Source organism: Argopecten irradians, chromosome 3 (genome assembly GCF_041381155.1).
Source record: "Argopecten irradians isolate NY chromosome 3, Ai_NY, whole genome shotgun sequence".
Lineage (NCBI taxonomy): Eukaryota > Metazoa > Mollusca > Bivalvia > Pectinida > Pectinidae > Argopecten > Argopecten irradians.
The window spans coordinates 60,553,686-60,567,189 of NC_091136.1; the positions used below are offsets into that span (position 1 = coordinate 60,553,686).

The 13,504-nt window shown below is 33.5% G+C and overlaps 1 protein-coding gene across 2 annotated transcripts; it reads left to right on the forward strand.

The window, feature by feature from the left end:
- Positions 1–3,757: 3,757 nt before the first annotated feature.
- On the forward strand, positions 3,758–12,954 carry LOC138319264 (AN1-type zinc finger protein 3-like). Of its 2 annotated transcripts, XM_069262293.1 has the most exons (7): positions 3,758–3,905; positions 5,099–5,139; positions 5,595–5,657; positions 5,769–5,822; positions 6,347–6,677; positions 6,939–7,066; positions 7,563–12,954. In XM_069262293.1, the coding sequence occupies exons 1-7, from the start codon at positions 3,853–3,855 to the stop codon at positions 7,712–7,714; spliced, it is 822 nt and encodes a 273-aa protein (XP_069118394.1). In that variant the 5' UTR covers positions 3,758–3,852; the 3' UTR covers positions 7,715–12,954. The 2 variants fall into 2 exon arrangements, with proteins under 2 accessions (XP_069118394.1, XP_069118395.1); XM_069262294.1 differs by lacking the exon at positions 5,769–5,822.
- Positions 12,955–13,504: the final 550 nt, after the last annotated feature.

Here is a 13,504-nt window from a genome sequence, read left to right on the forward strand (position 1 = left end):
GTCCTATAAGTCTGTCATCTGTACCCTGTAAAATCTTGCAGAGGATAATACGTGACAATATCATGGTACACCTAAAGATCAATAATCAACTGTCACCAGAACAACATGGATTTACGCCAGGCATTTAACACAGCTTCTGGAGGTACTAGAACACTGGACACAGGCCCTTGACAACAACAACAACAACAACATTGATGTTATTTATTTGGATTTTAGTAAAGCCTTTGACAAAGTGTCCCATAGACTCCTCATACACAAATTAAAATCCTATGGAATTGGAGGCAAAATTCTGTCATGGATACAACAATTTCTGTCGGGACTACAACAAAAGGTTACTATAAATGGAACAAGCTCCAAAAGAGTAAAGACCGGTGTACCCCAAGGAAGTGGACTTGGGCCCATACTATTTCTAATTTATGTCAATGACATTCCAGAGGTAGTGAATTGTGTTACCAAACTATTTGCGGATGATACCAAATTGTATTTAAAAATCAACACATTACAGGACTGTGAAGAGCTACAGAGAAATATTGACAGGATCTCAGATTGGACTGACCTCGGGTTAATGAAGCTAAATAAAGAAAAATGCAAGCATATGGAAATTGGTAATATCCCCATTAACAGACAATACAGCATAAAGTACGGCAACAACAGAATGCGACTTGGGAAAACCAACAGTGAGAAAGATCTGGGAGTCACAATCGAAAATACCCATTAAATTTACAAATCAAGCGAACAAAGCTTCATCAAAGAGAAACCAAATCATGGCTATCATATTTAGAACATTCACGTATCTTGACAACCAAACCTTTAAAACACTGTATAAGACTCTGGTTAGACCTCATTTGGAATACTGTTCTGTCGTTTGGTCTCCCTTGATAAAAAAAGATATAAAAACCATCGAAAACGTCCAACGAAGAGGTACAAAAAGACTCGTTAACCTTAAAGATCTCTCCTATCCAGACCGATTGAAGACCCTGGGTATCCCAACACTTGAATATAGAAGACTGAGGGCCGATATGGTGGATACCTTTAAAATAATCAACAAAATCGATATTGTTACCAGTGAGAACATGTGTACTCCAATGAGACACACAGGTACAAGAGGTCATAACAAAAAACTCTACAAGAAACCTTTTCGTCTCAACTCGGCAAGAAATGTTTTCAGTAACAGGATAGTGGAGTACTGGAATTCTCTCCCTGTTGATGTGGTCAATGGTGAGAACCTGAATATTTTCAAAAATAGACTAAACAAGCACTGGAAAAACCACGCCACGAATTTTTTACCGTCAACCTAGGAAAGACAGTATATTATACATAAACCTAGGACATACTATTGAGGATTTTAAGCAATCACTTTAAATATTTTACCATTATTGTAAATATCACTATACATCTCTACAAGCCTTTTGTGGCTTCCCAATGATGTTGGACTGATGAGAAACTGATGAGGATTAAAGAAAATATTCATAATACTTTTGTTACACTGCATACAATCGTCAATTTTAACAAAAAAAGGGGGAAAGGGAAAAAAGGAAAATATTTCAAAAATACGGTGACTGATTTGTGCCATTTCGTCTTTTCGTCTTTTCGTCTTTTCGCCCCGAAAAGACGAGAATGAAGAAACCTTAATTTTCTTCTTTTCGTCTTTTCGCCCCGAAAAGACGAAATTTAACAAATTTAAATTTCGTCTTTTCGCCGCGAAAAGTCAAACACGAAAAGACGAAAGTGATACACGCTAATTAGCGACTTTGATTCTCGTCTTTTCGCCTTCAAAATTCTCGTCTTTTCGTCTTTTCGTCTTTTCGCCCCGAAAAGACGAAAATTAACAAACCTTAATTTTCGTCTTTTCGTCTTTTCGCCCCGAAAAGACGAAATTTAACAAACCTTAATTTTTGTCTTTTCGTCTTTTCGCCCCGAAAAGACGAAATTTAACAAACCTTAATTTTCGTCTTTTCGTCTTTTCGCCCCGAAAAGACGAAATTTAACAAACCTTAATTTTTGTCTTTTCGTCCCGAAAAAAATACAAATTACAGATATGCTTTGTCATCTATCATATACGACTGAGATTATAATGTAATTTCTAATGTACAATTATGATGAAGACCATGTCATGTATGTAGTCAAAATGTCTTTTCAAATAATACACAGTACATTGTACCTACTGATTGACTGTTATAATTAACTGTATTTGAGCAATTTCTTGGTACAAGTCCTTCCTTTAAACTCAAAGTCTTCACGAGTTGTCTTTCATAAATTATTTTGTTAACAAGTTTATCCGTGGTTCAAACGCTTTCAAATATTACCCGCCGTCAACTTTTTTTTTTCAAGTTGTGTAGGGAGGCATATGCCACGTGCCACTAACAAATTCATCATTCCGCAAATCCTTTAGCGTGATTGATACATTTTTTAAAATCATTAATATCTTATTTTTTGTGTTCTAATCGCCCTCTTTAGTAATTACGCTTATCAAAACATTGCCGTGTATATGTTAGGACCATAATGAACTTAAGATGCTAAACATAGCATTACAGGAGTTGCCTCCCCTACACAACTTGAAAAAAAAAGTTGACGGCGGGTAATATTTGAAAGCGTTTGAACACGGATAAACTTGTTACAAAATAATTTATGAAAGACAACTCGTGAAGACTTTGAGTTTAAAGGAAGGACTTGTACCAAGAAATTGCTCAAATACAGTTAATTTAACAGTCAATCAGTAGGTACAATGTACTGTGTATTATTTGAAAAGACATTTTGACTACATACATGACATGGTCTTCATCATAATTGTACATTAGAAATTACATTATAATCTCAGTCGTATATGATAGATGACAAAGCATATCTGTAATTTGTATTTTTTTTTCGGGGCGAAAAGACGAAAGACAAAATTAAGGTTTGTTAAATTTCGTCTTTTCGGGCGAAAAGACGAAAAGACAAAATTAAGGTTTGTTAAATTTCGTCTTTTCGGGGCGAAAAGACGAAAAGACGAAATTTAAGGTTTGTAATTTTCGTCTTTTCGGGGCGAAAAGACGAAAAGATGAAAAGACGAGATTTTTGAAGGCGAAAAGACGAAAATTAAAGGCGCTAATTAGCGTGCTTCACTTTCGTCTTTTCGTGTTTGACTTTTCGTCTTTTCGCCGCGAAAAGACGAAATTTAAATTTGTTAATTTTCGTCTTTTCGGGGCGAAAAGACGAAATGGCATAAATCAGCCACCGTACAAACATATTCATAGAAACAATAAGCAGTTTTCTAAAAAAACTTTTGCAATTTCAAGAAAATCTAGAAATCATGATACAAAATAATGAAAATATTGCAATGTACATCTGTATGTTCTCTTATGACGTTAGTACATATATGTACAGTATAAATTTAAGATCTATATAAAAATATGTCCGGTTTGGATCTCAGTAGGTACAAAATTTGGTTCGGCTGAAAGAGCAATAAAAATGGACAGGAAATATACGGTTTGACTGGTTGGACCTAGTTGTTCGTTTATTAAATAAAGACGGACCTGGTGATTTTATATTGTTTTCAGACTATCCTTGACAAAGCCCTCGCAGGCCTATATAAAAAAACTGCAGGTCCGCCAAGATTTATACTTGAAATAATGACTTTAACCAGAGATTTAAATCTCTGCTTTAACCAACGGTCGAACCGGTCGTTCCGAATAAACGAAAACGGCCCTCGTGTTTCAAGAGAGATAACTCCTACTCATAATGCTCTTTGACCCGGAAGTTATCTGTCAGCCTCGAACTGGTACAAAATAAAACCCAGCTGGCGATTGTCACCCAGTCGCCACGGCGATACCCGTATAATTTCTGAAATTCACCTCTTCTGATCCCAAAATTATGGAGGAATCAAAGAGCAGTGAACCATCTCGCTGTCCATGTGGCTTTTGGGGGTAAGCATATCTCATGGAACTGTTTTTGAAAGAAATTTCGACAATGGGTGGAAACCTAATCTCGTCATTCTTGACTTGTCCGCACAGCTCAGGTTTTCATTTCGTATCCAATCGGATAATAGCTTATTATATATCTCTATTTTGGTTATGTATTTAACTTTCAGATCTGTTTATTCATTTCTCGATCGAAAGATTTGCCACGATAATCATTATTAAACCATGAGAACGATGTACATAAATAGGCTTGACTCGTCTTCCTATCTACCCCCCCCTCTCCTCTCCCTAGCTTCTAAATCCACGTCCATTCCGATCATTTAGAAACGGAATATTCCAGGAATCTAGATTACTCAGGCCTTGTTTTGAGATTCAAGACTGTTGAAGACATATTTTCCTTCTAGCTAAGATTATGGATTTTTCTCGGTCGGCAATTAATAGTAATAAACGTCCTATAATTTGGTGTCACTAGGAGACCAAGGCAGGTTGAAGTCGGACGATAATGTCAAACCCATAATGTCACGCACGCAGTCCCTTTAAGATTAATTATATACGAAAAATTTAGGATGATTCCTAAAAACACATAATGAAACAGATAGTTTCTTCTTGATGATGCTATTTGCTGACAGCAATAAATTTATTAATACTACAGCTATAGTCTACTGATGTCTGTACTGTATGAAAAACCCCAATAAAAATACAAAATTTAAATTATTCCAATAATTGCCTAGATTTTTCATTTACATATACATGTACATGTATTTTAATACAATTGGTGAAATATAGCAAGCTGATTAATTTTTTAAGTTATGTAGAAAGTTACGGTAATTGCAATTTAATAAATCCATGCATACCATTAAAATTACAAGAAAGATGCGTATTATTAACATCATATTTAATTAAATTTAAAAAAAATGATGTTTACTCGACTCCACATGCAGATTCGAAATAAAATAATATAAGTATCAATTGAATTTGATCCATATAAATGTATCCATGTTATAAATAAATATATACACTGTTGATCTAGATCTAGCATTATCAAATGCTTATTAATGCCTGTATTAAATCTTGTGGCAGGTTGAACTACATACCAGGTATAATATTAATTATATTTGTATAAAATATACACAATGGAGTCAACATATATCTATATTTTTTATAGGTTTTGCTGACAAATGTACATTTCCTGTTTGTAGGTCTCCCAGTACACTTGGTCTCTGCTCGACATGCTACAAAGGTAAATTTCATTAGTCAGTCTGTTGGATTGAATTTTCAATTGATCAGAGCAAGAAGGTTGAAATGTAACATGTTTAACCCTGTCATCAGTGTCATGTTTGGGGTCAATTTTAATTGTAGCTGATCGCTATATATGGTAATATGAAGACCAATTCATTTAAAATCCAGGCCTATTCCCCCAAGTTGTGGAAAAATGCCTGCGTTGTATGAAGACTTAAGATATTTATGATACTATCTATTTCATAAGAAAATACTAGAAATAAGAAGATGGTACATCAATTTTAAATATAAAGTTTTTTGTTTCCAAAAGAAAAATGTGTTATTGAAAAAATATTGAGAAATTGAATATACTGGCTATGAAGAAATTCTGGTTTGTAATTATATCATATTCGCTCACTGTTTCTTTCTTGAAGCTTGACTCAATATTTGATCAAAGTTTCATTTTCTATGTTGTAGCACATCAAGAAAAAACCCAAGATGCATTGAAAAGTACTCCTGACCATATGATTAGGAAGCAAGGTTTGTCATCAGCATAAATAAATGTGATGCTCTGATAGCAATAACTCTTTGAATTGTGTCATATCAAACTAATAGTATGTGTGCAAAATTAAAGTTGTTTTTATGTTGAAGATGAACCATGTACAAGGAGGAATAAATTTTCTATCTACACTCATACATGGAAAGGTAACTCCAAATTTCCTTATACATGTACCATGTTGGGCCTGTTAGGTCACAGGTAGCATACATATAAACAAATGGTAGTGATGATCATATGGTCATCTGGCTACCAAGGTTTGTCTCTATGTATTCTCTAACAGAGCCAAAGAATTTGAACTTGTGAAAGTTACCTGGTATCTGGTCACATTTGCCCCGGAGAGCTGAAATATAGCAAGAACCCTTTGTAATGCTCATGAAGTCTGTCCCTCTGTCTATTGTCGGTTTCCTCTTTGTAAATATACTAAATACTAATGAACCAGTTTATTTAGGACATTTTACAGGGTGCACTCTTTAATTCTCAAATTTTTATGAGTCCCAATTTAAAGAGATACAGAGGGTTCTCAGACTTGTGAAGAGTTCCACATAAAAAAACATTATATTTATTATTAGTCCAGTAGTCTGTACTCATCTAGGCATGTCCCATGAATCACTGTTCCATTTTTTGACTGAGTACATTAATTTTTTTACATATGTTTTCTGTTGTGTTGCAGATTCCGGACGACAGCTGATGTCTCGGTCGCATGATCTGGAGAGCACAAATAACACTCCACAACCTAGCTCATCCAAAGATAGTTCTGTACACAGCGCTGAGAACCTCTCAGAAAAATTACAAGAGCACATGAAACACATACCAGTGACAGAGACTGTTTGTATAGACACTAGCAGTGAATTACAGACAACTTGTCTTACCACCAATAAAAACTTTAATAGTAGTGAGGACAACAATTCAAACCAGAATGGAAAGTGTAGTCAAACAGATACAGCACAAGGGGCATCGGCGAGTGGGTCTTCTACCACGGACGTGTCGAGAGGCATTAAAAGGTATTAAAGCTATAGGGAAACAAGGAGGTCATGTATGCTAAATTGGTGACTTAAATGTGCAGAAACAGTATTATTGTAAAAATAAAAACTTCAGTTTATTTGATGAAACAGAAAATATTGTAATAATAAACACTGAAGCTTGTTTGATTAATACAATGCACTAAATTGGTATTTCTTATGTGAACTCCTAATTTGTTTATCACAACTTAATAATAATAATATATCATTATAATTTATGTTTTTACTGAACATTTGTTTCAGACCATTAGAACCTGATTCAACTCCAGAATCCACTCCAGAAAAGGGGAAACAAAAAAACAAAAAACGCTGCTTCCAGTGTAATGCAAAGCTGGAATTAGCTCAAAGACAAATAGGAAGATGTCGATGTGGTAATACCATTGTTATTTCTCTCATCATTACTCTTTTTTTTTCTCTGGATTTCTCTGGATTGCATATTCTAACCTTTTGAACTCAAAGTATGGGCAAAACAATTTTATTATGAATTCATGTGATGTAAAAGTGCATGAAAATTCTTGTGAATGTCCTGAGAAAAGTACCTCATTATCTTCTCTTGTATGTGGGAGAACTTAAGTCATTTCCAACGCTTTGGATGTGACAGCAAAATCTCACCCCTGGCAAGGAATGCATGAATGTCCAATCCTTGACAAGGCCAATCATCATACCTTAGATGTTAACTCCTGCTTTTAATTTGTTAATTTGACATAAAACTTTGGCTGTAAAGAATGATATAATTGAATTTTAATAGCAGGGTCTTTGGATCAAGTCTATAAATAAGGGTAAAAAGTACATTTATTGAAAAGACGTGAAATAAACACAATGTACCAAAGAAAAACTCCTCTCTAATAGTTTGTGTTTTTTTTTCAGAATTGATCTTCTGTTCATTACATAGACTGCCCGAGCTCCATAACTGTGAGTTTGATCACAAAGAAGATGGGCGACTGCAGGCTCGCCAAAAAATGGTCAAACCCACCAGGCATTTAGGAAATGAATTTAGACGCCTGGAGTCAGACTCTTGAAGAATAGCCAGCCATAAACTTCATTTACATCAATATCTCTTTTGTCTCTTGCATACTGCCACTGTTTGAATGAAGCATGAATTTCCACTTGCTGAATACATTTTTATAGAAGATTAAGTGTAAATTGAAGATGTGCATCAGTTTCTCAGATAGAGATTTATAAATAGATTCCTGCTTTATTTACATGTCGTGTCTGTTTTTCTCCCAGTGAAACATTTTTGATATCCAAGCAATACTAAACGATTACATCCAATTGGAATGGTAAGTGCTGTGAAAAACAAGACATATTTATCAGCCAAACTGTTTTGATAATTTTTCTCTACATAATATGCTCTCTTGTCCAGAGATTGAAATAAAATTGTATCAAATCATATATACCATGTGCATAAATTCATAACATTCATTGAACATGTCACAAAATTAAAACGCACACATATCATCATAGGGAAGACTATTTCCAGGGTGCTTTTTTCCCTTATATTTATTTTCCAGATATTTATTTATGCTTTCTGATTTGCATAAAAATGTTTGTACTGATATTCTTGAGAGTGCTGCTACTTTTAAAGTATTTTGGGTCCATGTCATTCATAAGGTGATTAGCTTAATGATACTAGCAATAACTTGATTTGTTAAATTTTGAATTTAATTTTCACTTTCCTTATATAACTATTGAACTTCTGCTTTTTTTGTGGACATTTTTAGAAGTAGAAACTATCAGTTAATTAGTGTCATTTACAGAGTTTGATGCAAATCAAATTATTTTTCATCAAAAAGAATTTTAATTCTATCCTGATTTTGAATTTGTTGTGAAAACTTTATTAGCCCAGTCACCTTTTGAACAACTTGGTCTTGATGTACAGCGTGGTTTTCAGTTTGTGATAAATGAACCTACACAAATTTATCTTCCTGTTTTAGTGTTTAGAAAATGTCTTAACTTCCATGAAGTCCTTGTCATTTGTATATTAATGTGTTGACTAGTTATACTCACTCACTATAATGACCTTCGTCAGCAATATAATGTTAATAGATGAATATTACATATAACATAACCTATGATATGGATACAAAAATAATATGTATTTTATTCTTTGAGTATACCTGACTTTAGTTAGTTAAAAGAAATATCTGATATTATAGATGATTTGCTTATTTTAATATCTTACAAGGGTTAGTTGAGTTAAATGACAGTCAATCGTGGTTGTCTTTCTTTGTCTGATCTTTCTTGTGCAGTGTTATTTCACTAGTGAACAAAACAATGTTTTCAGGACTAATTTGGTTTACTTCGACTGTGTCCACATTACCAGTCTCTGTGATATCCTCCATATAGTTTAGAAAATTTCTAATCCTTTCAAGCAAATGCATATCTGACCAAATATTTTTCTTTGGTTATTTTAAACAGGTATCTGAATCATCTTATGAATTTAGGTTGTCAGAGGTTCATATACTACAGTCCTACTTAGAATAGAAGAAAATTTGTTTCTTTGTAACAGAATTGGTCGAACAAATATTTATTGAATATTTTTTTGCTTACAAGATACTAGATATTTCATAAGGCAAATGATATTTGATTGGTATTTTAACAAGGTAGTAGTATAGTTATAAACCCATTTTGTGAATACATTACTGTATAAGCAAACTATTAATTTCTGAATATTTCTGGCTGTTTTACCTAGTATTTTCAAAACTGTTTAAGACCCACTACCTTTCCAAGGCAATATATAAAAACATTAATAACATCAGAAAATATATGCCGATGGCCAAAGACGAGGTTACAACACCAAATTAAAACATGCAAGATTTCCTGTGTAATATATGAAAACAAGGCGAGAGTCATTTCGCTGTTTTGCCGTCTGATGCAGTGATAGTCAACTACTGCGCAGTATTTAGGACGACAGTGGGAATCATAAGACGACCCGACCCGTGTTATGAAAATTAACATTTCATTTATTTTAATTAAATTGTTCAGAAGGTGATGATATATATGTAACTAGTGTTAATGGTAAGTTAATAGCTTTTGTGACTCTACAAAATTATCAATCTCGTTTTACATTCTCAATTTAAAAAAATTAAAAGCCGTTTCGGAAAGGTAGTGGGCCTTTAAATGCATTCACATAAAACACAAGATTGTCACATTTGATTTGTGCATGATTTTATTCCAAGGTTAGACAAGCCTCTATAGAACTGTGTATTTGTATATTCTTTCTGTAAATTTGTGTTTTGTTTACGTGAAAACTTAGTAAACTAGAGCTAAACTTTGTAGTATATTTTCCTAATTTATTTGAGGACTGCTTGGCACTGATATGTAATCTTATATGTGCTTGGTCCATGCACCAAGCCTTTCCCCTCAATTCTGAAATAGGTGAAATGTCTAGATTTCAAAAGTCAATACATGTACATGTATATATAACAAGATGCCAAGACGAAATTTAGTAAATCAGTTGGTGTCCTAGTTGTGCAACATATATAATTATGTATCACTAGTAATTCTGGTATTTTCTGATTGTCTGGTAGCATGGAAAGAGTAAAATATTATTGAAATCTTTTATACAGTCATGATCTGTAGGATTATTGGATTTCAGGACTGGTTTTAGTGTAATTGAAATTATTTGTTGTACATTTAATATTTCCTACATATGGTAGATGAATAAAAAAAACAACAACCCATCAACAACCGTATAAAATGCATCAGCCTGGCTGAATATCAAAAAACAATGTTGCTATGCAGCTGTTGTGGCTGTTTGTTTGGATTTGAGACTGTCTACATGTTGGTTCTCCCGATATCAATATGTATATGCTGTATCTTTGCCTCATGGTAGGCTTTTATCACTGTAAAGCATCCTAGTTTGTTTTTATCTATGCCCTGTAAATAGCTATTGAATTCTACAAGTTTGTACAGCCATATGTTTATTTATGATTTCTACAAACCTTAATTAGAATTTAAATCATTAGCCTGTTGTGTTTCTATGTACCTGTGGTTCAGGCTCCATTTACCTCGCAGTGCTACAGGTTCTGGGTACTGACTGTTAAATTTTGGTTTCTATGTGGCAGAAAATTCGGCCTCAAGGCAGCCAAAACCTCCCCAATGATGATCCTGTGTATATATTAAACTTAGTGGTGTGGGGACTGTTGGTAGGGAGGAAAGTGTTTTTAATATTGTTATTAATTGATTTAATAACTGTATTCTGCATTCAGAAAATGCTTTTCTGTGTTTGAAGTTTATTTTTTATTTACTTTTACCCAAATAATCAAAATAACAAAGACCCTAGATGATCCCATCAATCTATGCTGTACAAATATCATAACTACACATTAATACAGTTTAAAACACTTCATTTTTAGTGATCAGTAAAAGCTGAAATGATCTGCAGCCTGTCGACCGATTTCTGTATGATTAATTAATAGTTAGCTTAGTTAGGAGTTGTCTGCCCTTGAGTGTGGGTATTGATTGTTAGACTTTGAATGTGAACATTTCATAGTTTTTCTTCTGTCATTCCCATGACCACATGCACATAACATAATTATCAAAAGCAGAATATGCAAAGTACAGAATGTATGATAGCAATACATAGTGTCTCGGTTAAGAAATTATTAATTTTGTTATTCACTATTGTTTTTCTATCATTGAGTAAACAAGTAATATCTGCATACATAAAATCTTGTAAAGTTTTCTCTTCTCTCTTTAAAAAATAGGGATTTGATGAATAATGTGAGCAAAACATTTCTCTTTAATATCAGAAAACAGAGGTACGAACACTTATCTTGAGAATTTAACAATTTCATTTAAGTTATTAAATTCTACACCTAATGAAATAACACAATAAACTGTTTTGATTTTTGATAAGGTAAGATATCTGGTCTGGTTACTGCAAATCAGGCTGTTACCTAGAAGAACAATTGTATGGCAATGCGCCTCTCACAATGTAGTATTAGGACAATACTACGGCGATGTTCAGGTTATTAGTAGTTACAACAATTCAACTTTATTAGCACTTTTGGCTAAGATAATCCTTTATCATGATGATATTTAGGATCATATATTTATATCTGTCCTAAAATGTTTAGGGTTGGAATATCACACAAACAAAAGGTATAGGGTACCTTGTAATAATAAGTATACCACAGGGATTTCAAACCCTTGTAAGTAAGTTAGTCTTGTAGTGTAGTTTCTGTATGTTACTTTAATTTGATGAGTACTAGTATCCAATACTTCTTCTTTCGTAGCAATAATTATGTAGATAAACAAATAGAGTAGTTTATAGTTCTGTAAGTGATGTTTTGTCTGTAAAGTAAACTTTTATTTATGTTTCTTCAAGTACAACATTTTACTTTACTTATGGACTTTTTTGAATATATATACATATGTACTAGGAGTTGGAATTGTATTCTATTTGTTAAAATTTGGAAATATTTATCAATGTTTAGTTATATTAAATAAAAATTGTCAATTGAAAAAAATGGGATACATGGTGTACAGTATAGCTACCCACTAAAATGGGGAATGTGACGGGAGGTTTTCTGCAACATTTACCAATTTTTTAGTAACTTAAACATTGTAAAAGATTTGGTTTCTTTTCTCGATAATTTGACCTGTTCATTATACTGCAGGGCTTTACATGATGTTTTCATTATTCTGTGAACAAGATCACGAGAGGGCAAGGAGCGGGAATGGGCAGCTAGTGCCATGAGGGCAAGGGTTGGGAGAGGGCAGCAGACCTTTTTTATTCACTGAAGGTTGAGTATTTATATAGTGGACCCAGTTATTGGTCCTTTCTTCCTTATTGTTATGATTGTACTTGTAACTGTGAAACACTGAGTGGTAAACCATACCGGTACTTACCATTTGTATAGATCCTGAAACACATACATATGTAACATGATTAATTTAGCTTTTCATCATTGATCGAGGAAAATTCTTAGATGTGGATGACCAGGATTCTTCTTTTAGAGTACCTTGAACAAGGTGCATTTAGCACAAGCTGCAAATTGATTGTTATACTTGTGTACTTAGGAGCTGGTGTTTCCATACTGGTAAACTTTATATATCCAACACATTTTGGATACTACACTTCACTACATTGTAAACTTAAGAGCTTGGAAGTAATCACTTTAAAAAAGTATAAGAAATATAATTAATATATTTTACAAATATACATGTATGTCACAGTATTTTCCCATACTACCTCTTTGTATAAAATACAATATACCGCTATGGATGCATCAGAATAAAATCTTTTACTGGGCACATTGCTTTTGTTTGTTTATTAATTATTGATGAATTCAGCCATAACATATAACAACTCATTATGCATTGTCATGTTTCGTCTGTTTTGAGCCGTCAGCTGTCCGCTGTGCGTAACACTATTTATACAAAGGCCTACTCCTCCTTAACCCTTCAGTGGATTACATCCATATTTGGTGTGAAACATCATTGGGGAAAAACGACCATCAAATTTATATAAATGAGATAGGTCTGACTCTTTGGGACAGAGGGGCGGGGGCCCAAAAGGGGAAATTTTCTTAATTTAAGCTTTAAAATCCTACTCCTCCTTCATCCTTGGATGGATTTCATCCATATTTGGTGTGAAACATTATTTGTAAAGGGGCAATCGTTTTTTTTTTTTTATAAAAATGAGCCTGGTTCGAATCCTAGGAGCTAGGGGGTGGGGCTCCAAAAGGGGAAATTTTCTTAAATTAAGCTTTAAAATCCTACTCCTCCTTCATCCTTATATAGATGGCAACAAAATTTGTTTTAAATCATTGTTGGGAAAGAGCAATCATATTTTATTTAAA

What these genes read in the sequence shown, in the direction of transcription:
- LOC138319264 (XM_069262293.1), top strand. Translation starts at nt 3,853, where the DNA reads ATGGAGGAATCAAAGAGCAGTGAACCATCTCGCTGTCCATGTGGCTTT. An exon ending in GTGTCGAGAGGCATTAAAAG is followed by an intron (nt 6,678 to 6,938) that starts GTATTAAAGCTA and finishes CATTTGTTTCAG; the next exon opens with ACCATTAGAACCTGATTCAA. An exon ending in AATAGGAAGATGTCGATGTG is followed by an intron (nt 7,067 to 7,562) that starts GTAATACCATTG and finishes TTTTTTTTTCAG; the next exon opens with AATTGATCTTCTGTTCATTA.